This window comes from Nematolebias whitei, chromosome 14, assembly GCF_014905685.2.
Source record: "Nematolebias whitei isolate Nwh7 chromosome 14, NemWhi1, whole genome shotgun sequence".
Taxonomy (NCBI): Eukaryota; Metazoa; Chordata; class Actinopteri; order Cyprinodontiformes; family Rivulidae; genus Nematolebias; species Nematolebias whitei.
This window is the reverse complement of record NC_056511.1, coordinates 22,003,762-22,023,089: the sequence shown is the minus strand read 5'-3', so window position 1 is coordinate 22,023,089 and position 19,328 is coordinate 22,003,762. Positions and strand designations below refer to the sequence as shown.

The 19,328-nt window shown below is 40.2% G+C and overlaps 2 protein-coding genes across 3 annotated transcripts in view; both read right to left on the bottom strand.

Moving 5' to 3' along the window:
- rskrb (ribosomal protein S6 kinase related b) overlaps positions 1–11,952 on the bottom strand; it is a 15,307-nt gene extending 3,355 nt beyond the window's left edge. Inside the window, exons 1-8 of the mRNA XM_037687396.1 lie at positions 11,883–11,952; positions 4,681–4,971; positions 4,495–4,578; positions 4,322–4,390; positions 3,495–3,564; positions 2,141–2,248; positions 926–966; positions 431–458 (exon numbers count right to left, since the gene is read on the bottom strand). Of these exons, the coding sequence (XP_037543324.1) occupies positions 431–458; positions 926–966; positions 2,141–2,248; positions 3,495–3,564; positions 4,322–4,390; positions 4,495–4,578; positions 4,681–4,971; positions 11,883–11,912 (721 nt within the window). The 5' untranslated portion in view covers positions 11,913–11,952. The remainder of the gene's footprint in view (positions 1–430; positions 459–925; positions 967–2,140; positions 2,249–3,494; positions 3,565–4,321; positions 4,391–4,494; positions 4,579–4,680; positions 4,972–11,882) is intronic.
- Positions 11,953–12,912: 960 nt separating this feature from the next.
- Positions 12,913–18,746, bottom strand: cct8 (chaperonin containing TCP1, subunit 8 (theta)). Of its 2 annotated transcripts, XM_037687996.1 has the most exons (16): positions 18,598–18,746; positions 17,909–17,999; positions 17,717–17,796; positions 17,453–17,602; positions 17,147–17,327; positions 16,977–17,038; positions 16,760–16,897; positions 16,008–16,186; positions 15,797–15,863; positions 15,632–15,719; positions 15,421–15,536; positions 15,173–15,244; positions 14,931–15,095; positions 14,232–14,351; positions 13,628–13,744; positions 13,100–13,177 (listed from the first exon to the last, which is right to left on the bottom strand). In XM_037687996.1, exons 1-15 carry the CDS (start codon positions 18,655–18,657, stop codon positions 13,637–13,639), a joined length of 1,677 nt encoding a protein of 558 aa, XP_037543924.1. In that variant the 5' UTR covers positions 18,658–18,746; the 3' UTR covers positions 13,100–13,177; positions 13,628–13,636. The 2 variants fall into 2 exon arrangements, with proteins under 2 accessions (XP_037543925.1, XP_037543924.1); XM_037687997.1 differs by lacking the exon at positions 13,628–13,744 and having other exon boundaries at positions 12,913–13,177.
- Between the last annotated feature and the right edge of the window lie 582 nt (positions 18,747–19,328).

Below are 19,328 nucleotides of genomic sequence, written 5' to 3'. Positions count from 1 at the left end.
CCCCCCCCCCCCCACACACACACACACATACACCCGGAAAGGAAGAATCGAGTAAAAGATAATAGATTGATCCTTTTAAGAAAACTAAAAAGTAGAAAGTATCGTTTCCTCAAATGATAGGGCTTGTTAGTTTACATACAGTATGTATGGTGGCCATCTTGGATTTTGATGTGGCAACCCAGTTTTTGATTGTGTCATTTATTACACCTAGATGTAGCCACACACTAAAAAGTTGGTACCTCACTTATTTTTCAATTTATCATGTTTACAACATTTATGGACGGACAAATGAATGGAGGGTCTTTCCCATCTCCTCTTTTTGCTCTGCGACAGGGGGACAATAACACAAAAACTAAAACATTAATTGTTAAACACTGAAGCTGCTTCACAGAGAACTGCTGCTCTCTGCTGGAGTTGAAGATTCACTCACCGTTATCAGTCAGCAGAATGTTTTCCATCTATGAGGCACATTAAAAAAAAAAACACACATTCCATTAGTTTTTAGATTGATAAAACAGAAGTTTTGTATTTTCAGTAAAAAAAAAAGAAGTTAATAAATTCCACGAGTTTAAAAAAAATATATTTTATGAGCAGCAACAGTGTATGAAGTGTGAAGGGGCTTTAACCAAAAATACAAAATATTATTTGACAGATCAGAGCTTAACATAAATTAAATGAAATAACTGCTCAGTTTCTGGTTCACATGTGAAACAGGAAAAAAAAAATCACAGAAGGGTATTAAAAAAACTGGTGATGAAAAATACAACGCCCCAATCTTTGTGAAAAAAATTTAAAAGAAAAATCTTTCTTTATGAATCTGCTGCAGTTTATAAAGTTTTCTTACACAGATATGTGATACAAAGACATGATGGATGTAATGTCATAATAAAGTTGATGCTTTTTGAGTTTTCTCTCCTTTTCTTACCTTCACATCTCTGTGGATGATCCCAAAATCATGCAGAAAGCCTGTTTAAAAAAAACAACATACAAATTAAAATTAAACAAAAAATAATGATTTGCAGAACACCGCCTTTGAAAACTCTTTGAAACTGAAAATGTAAAAAATGGTTTTGTTTTGTTTTACTGAAACAACTCGTCATGTGTTGGATAAAGATCACAGCATCGGAGCTGAGCAGAAAAAAAATAAATCTCCGTAAAAATGTATTTTGATTTATTTTCATTCTCCTCCATTAATATTCCAGATTGGTGACCATTTAGATTTATTAAAAATCTGTACAAACAATTCAAACAGTGGTTCTTTGGTTTCAAATTTTATATAAAAGTATTAATCATGCAAAAAGTGTTGAATTATGCAACTTTTCCAGAAGTTTGTTGCCTCTGTTTGACTCTTTTGAAACAAATCATTCAGATCAAATTTTAAAAATAATTGCAAATTAATATAGAGTAAAAATTTCAACTTCAAAAACAAGTTCATTGAATTTCAAATCATAGAAAAAAACTTTTTACAGTTTTAATTCTCTCTTGACGCTTTTGAATAAAGGACTTATTCTATAATTTAGGGATGCACAATATTATCGGCATTGTATTGGTATCGGCCGATATCAGCAATAAAGTTAAATATTGGACATCGGCCATTCCATCAAATTAACTCACTGATATAAAAGGCGCTGTTTTATATATATATATATATATATATATATATATATATATATATATATAGGTGCTGTTTTTATATGACAACCCAGTGCCAAGGATGCCTGCAGCACCAGCACAACGTTATGACATCACGCGCGCCGTTGAGTTTAGATTTGTGAAAATTTACAAATGTGCACTGTTTGAGTGTTGTCATTGTGTTAGCGAGAGTAAATGTCATGAATAAATTTGACATTAAACATAATTCAATTTGAAGTGTTACATTATTTTCAGCCCCTTTTTGGCATCTGCATTTGGTAGCAGGTCAAACTGGCAAAGACCATGCAGAATAATGTAGTATTTTAATTCCACTGCAGAGAAAGCTTTGTCGTCTCTGTAAGTAGGTCTAGGAGAAAAAATATATCGATATTGGTATCGGTTATCGGACAAATAAGTTCTAACATATCGGTATATCGGCCAAAAATCCAATATCATGTATCCCTAATATAATTAGTTGTATTTGTTGTATTTTTTGCAGCGTACTCACCAAGCGCACAGCCCAGCTCTGCAGCAAACACTCGCACCGTGTCTTCAGAGAAGTGGTCGATCATCTGCCAGTAGGTGTACAGGTCACCTGTGCTGCAGTAGTCGCACACTGTGAGAGGAGAAGGAACGTTACAGGCCTCTGCAGTATGTGACACTGTCTAAATGAAAGTAAATACATGAAAAATAAAAAGTGTCTCTGTGTTGAACATTAGGGGCAGTAAGGGGAAGAGGGTGAGGAGGTGGAGGAAACAATCTGAAAGGGGAAAATAACGTTAAGGAGAACAGTTTTTTATTAATAGTTGTGGTTTTTTTAATGAAGAAGAAGAAAACAGGTAACCATTCAGCATCTTTCCAGATTTAAACTGGCTTGAATTCCTGAATGTTGATTTTTATTATTTTGGGTTGCACTGTTTTTATTTTTTTTATTTTCAGTACATTGTTTACAACCTGACACTTTTTGCTATTTTAGCCACTTACGGTAAATAAAATGTTCAGCTCACTGTGGAGACAGATGCTTTGACTTTTTCTTTTGTAACTTTCTTTTCTTTTTTTCAAAATATTTAACCTTATTTACAGATATTAGCCCATTAAAATATATTGAGATCACTCCAGTTCCGTCAAAAACATGGCTCTCTTTAACACCAACATCATAGTTGCTTTACTTTTATGGTTTATACTACATTAGATTTTTAGCAAGCCTTTTGTAACTTTAGCTAGCCTTCTGATACTTTTAGCTAGGTTTTTGAACTTCTAGCTACCTTCCTGATACTTTAAACTAACCTTTTGCTACTTTAGCTTTTAACCAGGACTTTGCTCTTGTAGCTTTAACAATTCTTTTGGAGCCTTTTTAGCTCTCAGCCTCCACGCTGCAGAAATGTAGCATCCAAAGTTATCTTCTGTGTGTTGGGTATAAAATAACAGCGATGGTTCACAGGTCGAGCATGCCGTGCTGTTTATGGTGTATATTCTTGTGTAACTGCAGTAACATTCATGGTCTCTGGGCATGGCTCTCATCAGGGGGTGGCGAAGCAAACAAGTGGGTCATAATTTCTGAGTCAGTGGATAATCAAGGGAAATGAGGGTAAATGCTTTGGAGGGGAGGGAGAGAGAATACCACAGCTTCTCAAAGCACAGGAACTGGTGGAGTAAGGGTTGTTGGTCTGGTTCAAGCATGTGTTCAGGCAATGTGCAAGAACAGACACACACAAATCAAACACACTTTGTCTCTAAGGTCATATCTGACTGCTGGGAAGGGTACTGTGGGTAGATCCTGGACAGAAAGACCAGAGCTGAGGGGACACAGGGGGAGTGAAGGGGACTGTGGATCTGGGTCAAAGTGGGTCACACTGACTCACTAATGTAAAGGTGGCGCTGAGTCTGCCAGCAGTCCTGAAGGTCGAGGACAAACGGATGGCGAACCTGACGCTGTGGGCAAAGGTCAAAGGTTGTGAACTTGGAAAAGCTTAGTCCTGTGTGTCGCTCAAAGAGAGGGCTGGACGTTCTTTCTTTGCTCAGTTTTTAACAGATAACTTCTAAAACTTTGGGGAAATTAAAGCACAAAGATTTTTGTTCCCAAACATTTCAGCTGCCAGCTCATAAATGGGAAAAGCAGCAGAGGCCTGACTACTGCTGGATACAAACGTAGCTAATAAACCAGTTATAAAACAACACAAAGACAATAAAAAGGCAATAAAACCCATGAAACTACTTGTATCCATTTATAGTTACTGTGTGTATCTCATGCAACAATTATGACAAACAGTAGAAATATTCTGATCTGAAGTCGCTCCACTGTGTTTCATGACCCACAGTGGGGTCTTCATCTGTTCTTCAACTGCTGATCAAAATTATCCCTAAAATTATGAAGTTTTATGGATAAATGTTAACAGAGGGGTTTCTTTTTGAAGCAGTGAGCAAAGCAGCTTAATTATACTTTAGCTTGAATACTTTCAAGTTAATAAATAACAGCATATCATCTGCATACAACATGAGCTTAAACTTTTTTCTTTCTTGTTTTAAATGTAATTTTCAAGAAATTGCAAAGTACCGTCAAGTTAATAAAACATAAGGTTTTTCCAACTGAGCAAAATGTTTTCTGATTTTAAAGCCCCTCAGAGTGGATATATACCATAAAATGTTACATTATTTACTGATTCATGGTGATTTGTAAGGCAGTGCCCACCTGGACTATAACTTCTTCTTTGGACTGCTCCAGGACCCCGAGTCGTAGGATTTCTGATTTAGGTATAACCTGTTGGTGGATAAAAATGCTAAAATGAAAAGAAAACTTTAGACTTTATTCATTTTTACTTTCTTTCAAAAGTCTCATAGGTGTTTGCTAAATTAAAGACTCACTTTAACAGCATATGTTTTCTGTTTGGTCTTGTCTTTCACTTTTAGAATTGGTCCAAATGAACCTTTGGCAATGTAACCCAACACCTAGAGAAAAATATGATGACGGTGCAGTCATTGAGAAAGAGAAGATAACATCTGAGGCAAGCCAGGATTCATCATTTTGTCACTTCATGTAGAGATAATTACTTGAAAGTGTTGGTGCCCAGTTGCAGGTCTGTGAGGGAACTCAGGTAGGAACATGGTAACAAACCCTGGAAGGCTCCACTCTGCTCTCAGCATGCCCAGACCAACCCCCGCTAACCTCAGGACGTGCTCTGGAACCTCGGGTGCTTTGCTTTGGAGCATGCGACGCTGGCCCAGACCCAGTGCAGGTGGAGCCAGGCGACAGATGCCTGCTGGGATAGAAAGGCCCACAGTGGAGAGGAAGCCACGCCAGCCAGAGGAGATGTGCTCATCTTCCCCCCCTTCAGAGGCCCTCTGTAGGGCAGGAGTATGGAGTCAGCCGAAAGGACACAGAAAAAAAAAAACAGTTAAGGAATAATTATTTGATGCTATGAAGGTAAAATGAGTTCATGTCATGTTAAATATTATGGATAATATCAATGAACATTTTTTTTTCTCCAGGAATAATTTAGTCTGACTCCATGGAAGTGGCCATGGTTCCTTTCTGGGAGTTCATGGACACAGAAGGGAAGTTCACCAAGAATTACATTTTAAAACTAGTTTAGTTTCACTATTTAAGCACAGACACCTAATCCCCAATTGCTCCCCGGGTGCTTACATTGCTGCCCACTGCTCCACTGCTCCACCTGGGTGTATCCCAGGTGCAATGGGTTAAATGCAGAGAACCAATTTCGCCATTGGGAACATACAATGATGACATCACATATCTAAAAAAGTTAAATCTGGTCCTCTGGACATTCAAAAAACCAAAACAAAGCAAAACAACAAAAAAATGTAGAAACGTTTCGTCTCTCATCCGAGAGACTTCCTCAGTCTGAGGTGCTGTATTCAGCTCAGTCTCTTAAATAGCACCTTCTCAGAGTGGATCAACCAGTTTGCTGCTAACAACCAAAACCAGCTGATCACATGCTCAAGAAGGACCATCAGCCTAACAATGGATCATTAGCACACTGATGGCTGTTGTAGTGAACTCGGCCTCAGGTCAAAACCTGCCTCTGAGGACCTTCATGGGACAGGAACTGTTATTTCATTGATTTGAATCCAGAAATACAAATTAGCTCATCCAGAGACTTTCTAATTGTATCCTGAACTAATCAATTGAAAGAACACTCTCTTTTTTATGTTATCATTACTATTTTTACAATGTCTTGATAATCAAAAGTGTGTTTAGTTCAAACCATTTTAAATGTTGAAATGAACCACTCATTTTAAATCAACTGTGAAACAGTATTAATGATTTTTAATCCTCATTCAAAGTAGAAATCAAGTTAAATGTCTGTTACAAAGTAATTATGCATTTTGATCTTCTGTCTGAAATGAGAAGTAGTGATGTCGGTCGAAAGTCAGAAAGAAGTTATTAGAACGAAGTGGATTGTTTTCAAACCTAGCAGATGGTAAATAAGAAGCTACTGGCATCTGCTTCCTCCCACTTCGCCATAACATGTCTTCTGTCTGTACGGGACGTTTCTAAATCATTCCTGCTGTTTTCTTGACTTGTAGTGACCCTCTGACGTCACTAAAACCACACCCCTGTTGGTTCTTTCAACCAATCAGGACTTCCCAAAAGGGACCGGAAGCAGAACTCTTTAAAAGTCGACACTTCCTAGTTCCAGTTAGTTCTGGGAGCACAGGAGAACAGAAGTTCGGGGAGAGAACAGAAGTTCCGAACAGCAGTTCTTCCGAGTCTAGTTGGGAATATGGAATCTTCCACATCTGAGTGGAACCTCTGACGGACTCACAGCTCATGTGAGTCCACCCGTGAGGTGAGCGTGTTGTTGAACGGAGTACCGTCACTACTTCGGATGATTCTCAGCCATACTAAGGAGACGCTGAAAGGTAGCGTTGAAATGGAACTCCGTACCGGAGCTGACCTATCTTCTGCAAAGGTAACGAGTCGCTTCACTACCAGTGTACCGAGGCTGAGCTGGGTTCGGATGGAGGGTGCCGTTCTTCGTCAACACACTTTCCCTCATCCATCTTTTCCCTCCATTTAAACTCCTTCATTTCCCATCTTTAAAACTCTTCTATCTTGCCAGTAATTAATCCAGATATCTTCAGAAATGTCTGTTGTTTTTGTTAAGTAAAACGTGCCAAGTTTTATTAATCAGAGCCGATCAGAATAATCAAGTGTACAATGTTTTGATGTTAAATTTTGATAAATGACCACATTCATTTTGATGGGTCAAAGAAAATTAACGTCTCATGTCACTGATTAGACCATCTCCAACACAGTACCTCTGTCACATATCTGTCAAGTAGCTCGAAAAAGAGAGAACCCGTTATTAAATATTGATTGTAGTGGAGCTCCTAAGCTAACACTGAAGCTAACCTAACCCTAGCTCACTACACTGTTTACTACTCACAGAGGGCTGAGTGATACTAGCAATCACAGCATTGTAAGAGGGGGACAGTTGAACCCGGAGGCCTCCACCCCTGTTTAACGATGGACGATTTATTTTCACAAAGATGGCCTCCTTTACCCCTCTCTCAAACCATCGTTCCTCTCTATCCAGGATGTGCATATCTTCATCCCTGAAAGAGTGACCGCTGGCCTGGAGATGAGTGTAGACCGCAGAGTCCTGGCCTGATGATGTTGATCTTCTGTGCTGGGCCATCCTTTTGGCCAGTGGCTGTTTAGTTTCCCCGATGTAAGACTGATCACAGCCCTCCTGACACTGAACAGCATACACAACATTACTCTGTTTGTGCCGGGGGACTGGATATTTGGGATGAACCAGTCTTTGCCGTAATGTATTTTGGGGTTTAAAAGCCACTGGGACGTTATGTTTAGAAAATAAACGTCTCAGTTTCTCTGATACTCCCTCAACATATGGAATGACCACTGGTCTGGGTTCCTCCTTTTCACCTGATGGCTGACTGGAGTCCTGTTTGGGTTTCTTCTCTGCTTTCAGGAAGGCCCAGTTAGGATATCCACATTGCTCTAGAGCAGGGGTGTCAAACTCCAGGCCTCGAGGGCTGGAGTCCTGCAACTTTAGATGCTGCACTCGTCCAAAACACCTGAATCATATGACTGAATTAGCTTCTCAGTGCAGTCAAGTTCTCCAAAGTCCTGTTAATGACCTCCTTATTTGATTCAGCTGTGTGGCATCAGAGACACATCTAAAAGTTGAAGGACTCTGGCCCTCGAGGCCTGAAGTTCGACACCTGTGCTCTAGAGCCTGTCTTGTGTGGGATTTCTCCTTCTGCTTGGCTAGTGGGGACGCTGTCTGCTCTGTGATACAGAGTCCTGATGACTCCTAACTTGTGCTCCAAAGGGTGATGGGAGTCAAACTGCAAATACTGGTCTGTGTGTGTGGGTTTGCGGTACACCTCAGTTTGCAAATGTCCTCTATCAGAGACTGAGACCTCACAGTCCAAGAAAGCCAACCTGCCATTTTTTTCATCTTCTCGTGTGAACTTGATGTATTTATCCACAGAGTTGATGTGGTCAGTAAAATATTGGACTTCCTGAGATTTGATTTTAACCCAGGTGTCGTCAACATACCTGAACCAATGACTTGGTGGTGTCCCTGAAAAGGACGTCAAGGCTCTCTTTTCTACCTCCTCCATGTACAGGTTGGCAACAATAGGAGAAACTGGAGACCCCATAGCACACCCATGTTTCTGCCTATAATATTGCTCCCCATATGTGAAGTAGGTTGACTGCAGGCACAGTTTCAAGAGTTGACACAGTTGTTCTGTGGAAAGCGTGGTCCTGCTGCTCAGAGTGGTGTCTGATTTTAATTTTAAACTGACCACCTCTACTGCATCATCAACAGGAATGCATGTAAAGAGTGATGTGACATCAACCAGATTTAACTTTTTTAGATTTTTCTACCTGGATTATTGAGCATGCATCAGGATATGACATCACATAGCACTTATTATTATTATTATTATTATTATAAAAATAGCTTCATTTCTGCCAGATGCTCAGTAACATGTCGATCCTTTGTTTATCAAAATGACAAAACCTACTTAAAAAAAAAAAAAAGGAGACGGGACTTTAGATGAATTGAGGAGGTGCTGAAGCTCCCACTGTCAGTGTCACAGTGAAGCTCCACATTTAGCTGAGGGTAGCTCAACCCTCATTAGTCTGAACTTTTGTGTTTTGACCACAAAAGGATAAATCAAAGCCAGATGGGAAAGGATTGTATCGTACAGCCTATCACATCGTCTGCAAGTGTTCATGTGATGTTCTTTGCTTTGGATTATGACACAATCCTTTGTTTTCTGTCTTCAGTGGGAAACAGGTTGATTTTTGTGTTACCTTCTCAAAATGCTGCTTCGTTCTTGGTTTAAAGTTTACTAAAGTCTATAACTGAGATGGTTTTCAATTGTTTGCACTATTGAAGAGTTGGATAACTTGGTCTGGGTATTATACATGAAGTATGTAGAACTGTAACATCCCATGAGTGCGACCATCAGTTCTTGTGGTTCACAATGAAAAAATGTTCTTGAAAGCTGTTTAAAGGACTATCAGACTGTGGGGAACAAGATTCTCTGGTCTGATGGAACCAAGATTGAGAGATCAACCCTGGTTGTTCATCAACTATTCTCATCCATTCTGATTGAGTTTGAGAGGATGTATAAATCTACCAATCCATTTGTTGCATCAAACCCCAAAATACACAAGGCTACCACTTTACAATAGGGATCATATGGCTAATAAATAGTTTATAGATATGTTATTAATTCCTATAAATCATTAATAACTGCTTATTATGCATTAATGGGCAAGAAAGAGACAAAACTGCAGTTTCTTGCCAAATAGGGAGCCATATCAGCCACCTATATAAGAAAACAGACTACGTTACAAAGCACAATAAGCATTTGTAAACCTATTTTTTAAGGATATAATTATTGTACTTTATCACTGCATTATAAGTATTATAATACAGTAATACAGCGATAAAATAATTGGGTTTACAAATGCTTAGTGTACTTATGGTACTTAGTCTGAAATGTTTAATATAACTCTAGACGAAAAATATTTACAATATATTTACCTCCCAATCTGGTTTCAGGAAACAACACAGCACAACAACTGCTTCACTGAAGGTTCTTAATGACGTTGAAGCACTGGATGCTAAGGATTATTGTGCTGCACTTTTCTTAGACCTGTCTAAAGATTGACACTGTGGATCATAACATCTTGTGTCATAAGCTCTCAGAAATTGGTTTCTCAGCTCATACCATTGGTTGGTTCTCTAACTATCTCTCAGATCGGAGGCAATGTGTTCAACATAATGGTACTTCCTCCAGTTATTTAACAGTCAACAATGGTGTACCACAAGGCTTAGTCTTAGGACCCACCTGCTTTACAATCTACATAGGTAATGTAGGTCAGAGTATCCTTAATGCATCCTTACATTTCTATGCTGATGACACAGTTGTTTATTGTCAAGCTAAAACAGTTGCTAAGGCTTTCCAGCTTTTGCAATCTGCATTTGACATCATCCAGTCAGATTTGTTCTGTCTCAAACTTATCCTAAATGCCAATAAAAACAAAGGAATGCTTTTTTTTCAAAGTGGAAGTTGGTCCCAGCAGTTCTTCCTCTGATTTTATCATCAAATGGTGTCCCTATTGAGTTTGTTGATTCCTATAAATATTTGGGTATCTTGGTTGACTCGCATCTCTCTTTTAAGCTCCACGTGGAAAACCTAGTAAGGAAACTGAAAGTTAAATTGGGTTTCTTTTTTAGAAATAGATCCTGTCTAACTCTGAATGCTAGGAAACGCCTTGTAAGTGTGACTTTCCTTCCCTCCATTGATTACGGTGACATTATTTACATGAAGCTCCTACAAGAACCCTGCAGATGTTGGATGCTGTCTATCATGGTGCACTAAGATTCATAACTGGCTGTGATTATCGTACCCACCACTGCACCCTGTATTCATATTTTAACTGGACATCATTAACTTCACGCAGACTCTCACTGGTACATTTTCATCTTTAAATCACTTCTTGGTCTGCTGCCTTCATACATCTCCTCCCACATGTCTCTGCGTGAGTGCAGCTACAACGTGCACTCAGGACATTATTACCTGCAGTGTTCCCTCAGTGAGGACTGAACTTGGCAAAAGGACCATCTCCTACTCCGCTCCTGTTTCCTGGAATATCTTACAAAAAGATTTGAAGCTCTCGACCTTGACCTCTCTAAGTGGCTTTAAGAATCTGTTGGACTCCTGGCAGGGACCAATGCAGACATGTTCCTGTTTTTAGTTTTCTACAATTCGTCTTATAATCTAGCTGTTTTTGCTACTTTTTTTGCCATCTTATTTTAATTTGTAAAAACAAATCTGTATGCCTCTTTTATGATTGTCTATTGTTGTTATCCACTGTTGTCATCACTCTTTGTTGAAATCAGGTCTCTCTTGTAAATGAGTCCTCGAGGCTCAGTGGGATTAACCTGTATAAATAAAGGTTGAATTAATGAATGAATATAGGTGAACAGATGTGGCTCAATTGTCATTAAGAAACTGGTCAGTTTTGTCTCTTTTCTCGCCCTAAATTAATAAGTAGCTATTAATGGTTTATAAAGTGTTTATAGAGGAATTCATCTATAAACTATAGCCATCTATAAGGGGAGCCTTATTGTAAAGTGGTACCAAAAAAAATTATGCTACAACTTACAGCTCTGATTGTTAGTTTGAGGCTGTGTCTGTTTGAACATTTAAACTGGATTTTTTGTTTTAATGCTGTAGCTGAGATAGCCTCTTATGAGCTTTTTTCCTAGTTCACAAGTTGTTCAGCGCATCAGTACAGTTGTGTTGTAACAACAGTAAAAATCCATGTTTCCAGCAGTCATCAGAACACTGCAGCCCCTCGGGCCTTCAGGACTGTCTGATAATCAAACAGGAAGTCAGCAGCAGCGTTTCCGCTAAATAAGTTATTCTGAATTTAAAGCCACCAATATGAGCTCCAACACTTAATGAAGGCATTACATATTTTTTTATTTACAGATTTATAACGAAACCGGAAGTTTGACCGTCTTACCTTCAAAGTAAAGGCCCCAAATTAACATTTTTTAGTCCGAACTACTTCCTGTGATCAAGAGATGCAGTCGTTCATTTCAACGTATTATTCATAAAAGGTGCACGCGGCTGTAAACAGTCCGTTACAACAGACACCCAGCATCGTCATGGTAACGGGGAACCACCGACACGCGCGTCACACCGTTAGCTAGTTTCTCTCAGCTCACCTTACTGCTTTTACTTCCGTCGGCCCCCATTTTGATGACTGGCGGGACATGAGATGAGACCTGGGTGCTCCCCTCCTCACGCCGCGGTGCTGGACCCCCACTGACCCATACCCAGACTGCTGCTGCTGGGTTAAAACGTCACAAAGATGTCCCCACGAGCCCCCATCAGACCGTCAGGTGCAGGATGTCACGAATAACATGGCGACATAAACAAGTTAATCCCGGGAACGTCAGCCTCAACCCGCCCACGTTCAGTCCAGCTCCCTCTGCTGCTCATAGACACAGCTGTCACTCTGTCACAAAACCAGTGAATTTGCATTAAAATATAAATGGATTCTTGTAAACTTAAGTCTCTTTATGAACTATAAATAAACCAGTGCAGGTATAATTTCTGTTGTTTCAACATGCAAACAACAAACCACAGGATGGCAGAAAACTACAGCATTACTGAGTGATAACAATGTTCACAGAAGCCTGATCTGTAGTGAGAGAAGGGAGCAGGTGGAAGAGAATCTGGAGAGAGATGCTTTGGAAAGAAGCCAGATTATGAGGGACGCAGGTGGAAGTGAAGCTGAAAGTAATGTGCTCCTCCATCACTGAACGGAGTACTGAATTTACAACAGGAAGTGTGTAAGAGATGAAGAGCGCTGCTTTATGACTAAAAGCTGCAAGATTGAAAGAGGTGGTTTATATACAAGATGGTAGTGAGACCTGCTATGATGTAAAGATCGAAGAGTTTCATAAAAACGAGATTATCAGAGGGACGGCTCAGGATGAGTTTGGAGGTGATGCTGACATGTTTTGGACATGAGCAGACTAGGGATAAAATGAACAAAATGTGTTGAATATGGAGCTACCAGGGAGGAGGAGGACCACAGAGACGGAGGAAGGTGAGACTGAAGCAGATTATCCGCAGCTGCTAAAAGACAAAGGACACCAAACATGTCCCAAGTGCTCTACTGAATGACCAGTTAACACGTGGAACAAATAAAACGAAAATAAAACAGTGACAAAACCTCAAAGTACACTCTGACAGCGCACATGCCTTTTATTTGGGACCTAAGACCATAAAAAGCAAACGGAGCCACCTGCACTTTTTAACTCCACGTATGTTCACCAATACAAGCAGTGGGTGTCTAGAACATAAACCAAAGAGTTGAGCTTTAAATAAACAAGTAGAAAAGATCTGTGAAGCGTTCAGGGTTAGAGGAGCATCAGCAAGTTCAGTCATCTTCATCCAAGTTCTTGTTGCCCTGTGGAGGTTTGGGTCCACCTGCAGGTTTGGCCATAATGATCTGGAAAAAAACAAACAAACAAAAAAAAAAACAACAACATTATTTCTAGATAGAAATAACAGCTGCTTGAATACAGTGTCAGCAGCAGAAATTAGCCATTTGAGCACATTTTAAACATGTCCAGCTTGAACAAAGAACCTTCATGCTCATTAAATGTTCAAGAACACACACAGCAACGTCCTCACATTGTAACATTGGGAACATAGTTTAATCCCGTCCTGAGTGAAGTGAGGTAAGAAGTGCAGGCTGCATGCGATCGCACCACAAACCATCGGTTTCCTGCTAGTTCACAGTTTCACACTCAGTGATGTTAAGAATCATCTCAGCAGTAAATTCAGTCAGTGTTAGTAGTGACAGGGCAGACATCTTCAGTGTCCTGTGAGCGAGTTAATTTAACCAAAGTATCTTTATTTTTAGTTCAAAGTGGACACACGCCGTTCCGACACCTACTGACGTCCTCTAATGGTGGGTTTCAAACTGATCGGGCTCTTCATCCCAACCATCCTTGTCCCAGTGGCCTCTCTGCTTGGGAGCCTTGGGTCCCCCTGCAGCCTTAGCCATGATGATCTGGATCATACATGTATCAACACACACTAACATTACCTATCTGAACGCTACCCCTTCTCATCGACTCCATCCTCCTTCTGAGGAAAGACTAGCTTTCAATAAAAGTACACACAACTCAAACAGAATATAAACTTTTAGAATATTTAATATACGTTTTAAATCATGTGACAGGAAGCAGATCGTTCTGAAAGAAAACACTTAAAAACATCTGTATGGAGCATCCTCATGATTTATGTACAGGTTTGTGTTTCACAAAGATTACAATAAACTTATCCAGTAACATATTTAGTAAAAAACGAGCTTTTGATTAAAACTGGTGAGTCATAGTACCATATTTATTATCTATATATACATATGTTTTAATGTTTAATTTTCTGTTTAAAATGATATTTTTAACAACCTCTACAATGATTAAAAAATGCCTCTAAAATTGGTGCAGTTTCTTGGTGATATAAAGTGTTTTTGTGATGAGTGTTTTTATTCTGACCTGATCCACCCTCAGCACTGTGATGGCAGCATTGGTGGCCAGTTTGATGCCCCAGTGTTTGACCAGGTACGGGTCCAGAACTCCAGCTTCAAGCATGTCCTTCACAGCAGGGCCCTCTCCCTGCAGACAGCACCACAGTCACACAATCACAAGCAGCGCTCACATTGAGTCGCACTCTGCAGAACAATCAGAGCTGCTTAGCAGCGAGGAAAACTGCTGCAGCCTCCAGCGGTTGAGTCACTCCAGAAACGAGCACGATTTGGATTGTTAGGGATAAAAATAACTGCACACAACACTGTTTTGTAAACGCTGCTTCCAAAATTTAATTTCAAATACATTTTAATTTAGAGTAACGTGGAGTTAAAAATATATATTGAGTAATGAAGTGCTACAGCTAGCTGCTGCTGCTTATGCCACTATTTACACTTGTAAATGAACATAGAATTATCTGTGATGCTAAACTAAAAGATTTATAAATTAGAATTTACATTTTAATAACTTGAGTTGTTTTAAGATGGCCTCAAGGAGCTGTTGGAATTAAGAATTAAACTCCAAATTGAGGTCAATGAGCTATCTGCAACAGGTAAGATATTAGTTGTTCATAACCTTACCTCAGAAACCCTCTTCATAGAACTCAACTATAACTTTAAGCAGAATGAAATGACACAGAATGTGCTTTAAATAAAGAATATCACTTACTTCAATATCAAAGCCCATGTTTTTGTTTCCCTCGTGATGTTCAGAATACAGTTTGGAGATGAGCACGTTCCCCTTCACACCGGAGTTCCCAGCCAGGGCGCGAGGCACCGACTCAAAGGCTTCTGCAAACTTTTTGATGGCGTACTGCTCCAAACCGGGGCAAGACTGCGCATGAGAGAGCAAGGAGATCAGTGCTTCAGAAACGTGTCCGTTAGCTCAAACAGCAGTCAAATTCTGCAAACCTCGCCGTATGAGGTGATCTGTTTGGCCAGCTCGATCTCAGTGGCTCCGGCCCCAGGTACCAGACGTTTGTCCTAAGGAGGGTGAAAAATCTAAAGATTTTAGCAAATATGCAGGCTAATCAAAGTTTAGCTGAGATTTTAATCACTACTAAGTTTTAGTTCAGTTCATATTCCGCCCCCCCAACACATCAGTTTTGATATTTATGTCCTTTTAATAAACAGGAAAAAACAACAACAAGCTGACTCACCCTAACTAGAACCTTGAAAGTGTTGACTCCATCATCTATGGCCCTCTCGATGTCATCCATCAGGTTATCAGTGGAGCCTCTGATCACCACGGTGGAGATGGCTCCGTCTTCTTTCTCTGTTTAAAAACACAACAGACACTCCATTACACCTAAACTGAGATAAAAGACAGATCAGTTCTAAATGAGAAAAACCGAGCAAAGAGAAACTTGCCGTGTTTGAAGACCACCACCTGAGTGTCTCCCACCTCTGTTAGGTACACGCTGTCACAGTGACCCAACTCATCAGGAGTCGGGGCCGTCTGAGAACGCACAACACAACAAAGTCAGTTTAAATTTAGTTTACCTGCCTGACTACAGCAAACATGACTGTACATACAATTTTGGGTAGAGCTACAGCTCCTACAGTCTTGCACAACCTCCTGAGGTCCCACTTGGAGTTTAGTCTGTAGGGAAGAAGATGCATGTAGCTTTCAATCAAATAATTAAAAATATGCTTCTGTGGAAAAACGAAGCACTAATTAAAAGACATTTCTGGGTCAGAACACCTTATTCTGCTCTCTGACTACCTGAGACTCTGCTGGCCTTACCTGACCACCATCAGCTGGTACTTGTTGGCGTAATGCAGCGCCATGTCGGCCACTTTCCCTCCTGTTACCACCACATTCGCTCCGGTCGCTTTAATGGCCTTAACCTGAGCCTCCATCATGTCCTCCTCTCCCTTACTGAAGTCCATGAGTTCCTGTGCGTTATTTATCAACACTGTGCCCTGCGGAACGAACAGCACTATCGTCAGTGACAAAATAAGAAGCTTCGGATGATTTTAGGTCCAGAAATTTTACATTTCCTAAAATAAACTGTTTTTCTTGTGGTCACTTAACTAGTTACCATATGGATTATTAGTCCATGAGAAGTTAAGAGGCTTCCTTTAATGGAGAGAGAGGTTATTTTTCTCAAGAACATTTTATAGTCCAAGAGAAACCCCACTGCCAATCTACAGGAAACACCCCCACCCAGCATGGAAATCAGTTTTATTCATGTTGTTACAACACTAACAATTACAGAGATGGATGGTTTACAGTTGGTAGAGGGCATCTTGTGTTAAAGTGTTGGCCGTTATTTTTTAATGATGGCAAATCACCATCAGCAAATCACACAATAGATGACAAACTTCTGGGAGAAAAGAAAACTTCGGCCCAGACCTTGTGTCAAAAACGGGCTCCCAGAGCTCCTAGGTGAACAAAATTATGTCATTTTGATTTTTCAACTGCGTAAAAGAAAACGGATTTCTTCACTTCTCTCAGAGTATCAATCCTGCTGGACAAGACTGAATTTTAGTTACCTTGGTTTCTGTCACCATGCAGTCAAAGGGGCAGGAGAACACTGCGATCTTAGCATCTTTAACTGATGTGACGTCTCCCTCTGCCTCCTTCTTAAAGACCATGCCATGAAGCATGGAAGAAGCTGTCACTCCACAACCCTGAAAACATAAACCAGACAACTTACATGCAAACAACAACAACTTACAAACATGACAATCAATATGTAATGAAGCTTACCAAAATCTTGCATACTCTGACATTGTCAACGTTGAAATTACCGGACTCTGGGAATATAGATACTGAAGCACAAACCCAGACCAAAAAAAAAAAGAGTCAGAGATAAACAAAGGCACACATAAGACGACAGATGTTGGTTCTGGTTAAATCAGTGTGGAGTACTGGCTCACCACAGGCTTGTGCAATGAGGTTGGCGAGGAAGTCTTCGTTCCCGTACTGTTTGCTCATTACTGCTGTGCGGATGAGAGCTGTGGCCTCTTTTACATCATGGAGGTTTTCGGCTGAGGAACATACGCAGTCTGGCAGGATCTCTAGAGCTTTTTTACAAGCCTTCTCATAGCCATCAATCACCTGCAGTAAAGAATAAAGATAGCCCATGTAGTAATAACTTGCATAAAATAACTGGTACTTCCACTTTCTTACAAACACTAAACACACATCATACGGACAGGATGATGTTTAATATTTGAGTTTACCTCTGACACAGACAGGCCCATCCTAAGCAGCTCTTCAGCCAGTTCCAGCAGAGCTCCAGCAAACACCAGCACAAAGTTGGTACCATCCCCAACTTCTTGCTCTTGCATGTGGGATGCCATCACAATCATTTTGGCTGCTGGATGTTGCACCTGTAAAACAAATGTTTAATATTAAAAAAAAAATTTAATTAGCATAATTATTATGCAGTTAATTCATTATTAGTAGCAAGCAAAAGAGCTTTTATTTTGGAAGTTTTTACTCACCTCAAGCTCTCTGAGGATTGTCGCTGCATCGTTGGTAACAAACAGTTTCTCCAAGTGGTTGATGACCATTTTGTTCATACCTGCAACAATTCCACAATGAGTACTTTTAATGACACTTAGTTTAAGTCACAAAGTGTGAGCTGCAAAATGTAGACCTTTTGTAAAGGTTTCTCGCAGAGGATGTAAGCTTACCATTAGGGCCATAGGCTGTTCGTGTGGTCTGAGAAAGCTCCTTACATGCTCTGATGTTACGAAAGACTGCCTCCTCAAGTCCTGAGAAGTGCTGTATTAGAAATCAAAATAACAAACTTAAAAGGTTGACTTTTAAAAGAAAGGTGCAGAACGTTTATTTAATTTCCTTGAATTGAATTTAACCGTACACCTGCTATGCCTCACAATTTACATCAAATTTCAATTAGACACTTTATTTGCGACAGTGAAGATAATATGCACTTTGTGTGTGACAATGAGATTACAAAGGCAGTAAAACCACTACCAATATACAAAAACAGATTTAAGATAACCCAAATAGGAAGCACTAGTTCCTTTCAGAACCTCACTGGTGAGTTAGCTAAAGGCTAACTGGGTGTGACTGCAACATTTGACTGCAGCATCAATTTAATAGGTAAACATGAATGCTGGCATTTAAACATGTTAACTGGAACCATTTAAATACTTTAAAAATAAAACTAGATTTTAGTAATTTATTTCTGAAGCAGGTTCGGGAACTTGGAGCGGTCTGGCTCTTTCTAGAAATTTCCCACACATGACAGTGAGATGAAACACGCTAACGCAGCGGCTAACCTTAGCTTATACGCTAGCTTTACAAACAAATCACAAGAAGGCTTTTCTGCCACGACATCACACGGGTTTAATCTGACCTTGGCGCCATCCTTCAACATCTGGGCAAAGCCCGGAGGTTTGGGGACGTGGAAAGCCATTTTCAGATGTTTAGCAACTCCGGTGTTTCAGAGAAGCTAGCCGCAGCGTGCTTTAAGATGGGTACAAAGCCGGAGAGAAAGAGGAGGAGCCAGCAACGGGCAACAACGAGGGACAAACGGAACCATTCGCGGTTCAGCTGCTCTGACCAGAAGACACCACATGAGAGCGCTATTGTCTTTGCTATTATGCGCATACACATGCTGGTGAAGATTCTCAGTCATCCAGGACATGATGAATTAAAAAAACGTTCAATACAAAAACAACTGGACTTTATTTGTAACAGAAGACGTTTCGCTCCTCATCCGAGGAGCTTTCTCAATTCAAAGAGCAGAGAGTGAGAGATTCAGGTTATAAGGCTGAGTGAGATAAGACACACACACACACACACACATGTAGATTGGCAATTCACACCTTAAAAAAACCTTAACAGTAAGAGTCTGTGAAGAGGCTGTTTAGTTTCTCCAATGTAGAGGTCTGGACAGTCCTCGCTGCACTGGACCGCATACACTACACCACCACCACATACACAAACAGAGTGGCACAAGAGAGCCAGCTCCACAGGACAAGACTCAGCTGTTCACCTCCACCTCACAGATAAGGGACACTCTTTTGAGGACCAAAATGTGCACATTTTGGACCGAGAACACAGATGGTTTGAGAGGGGGTGAAG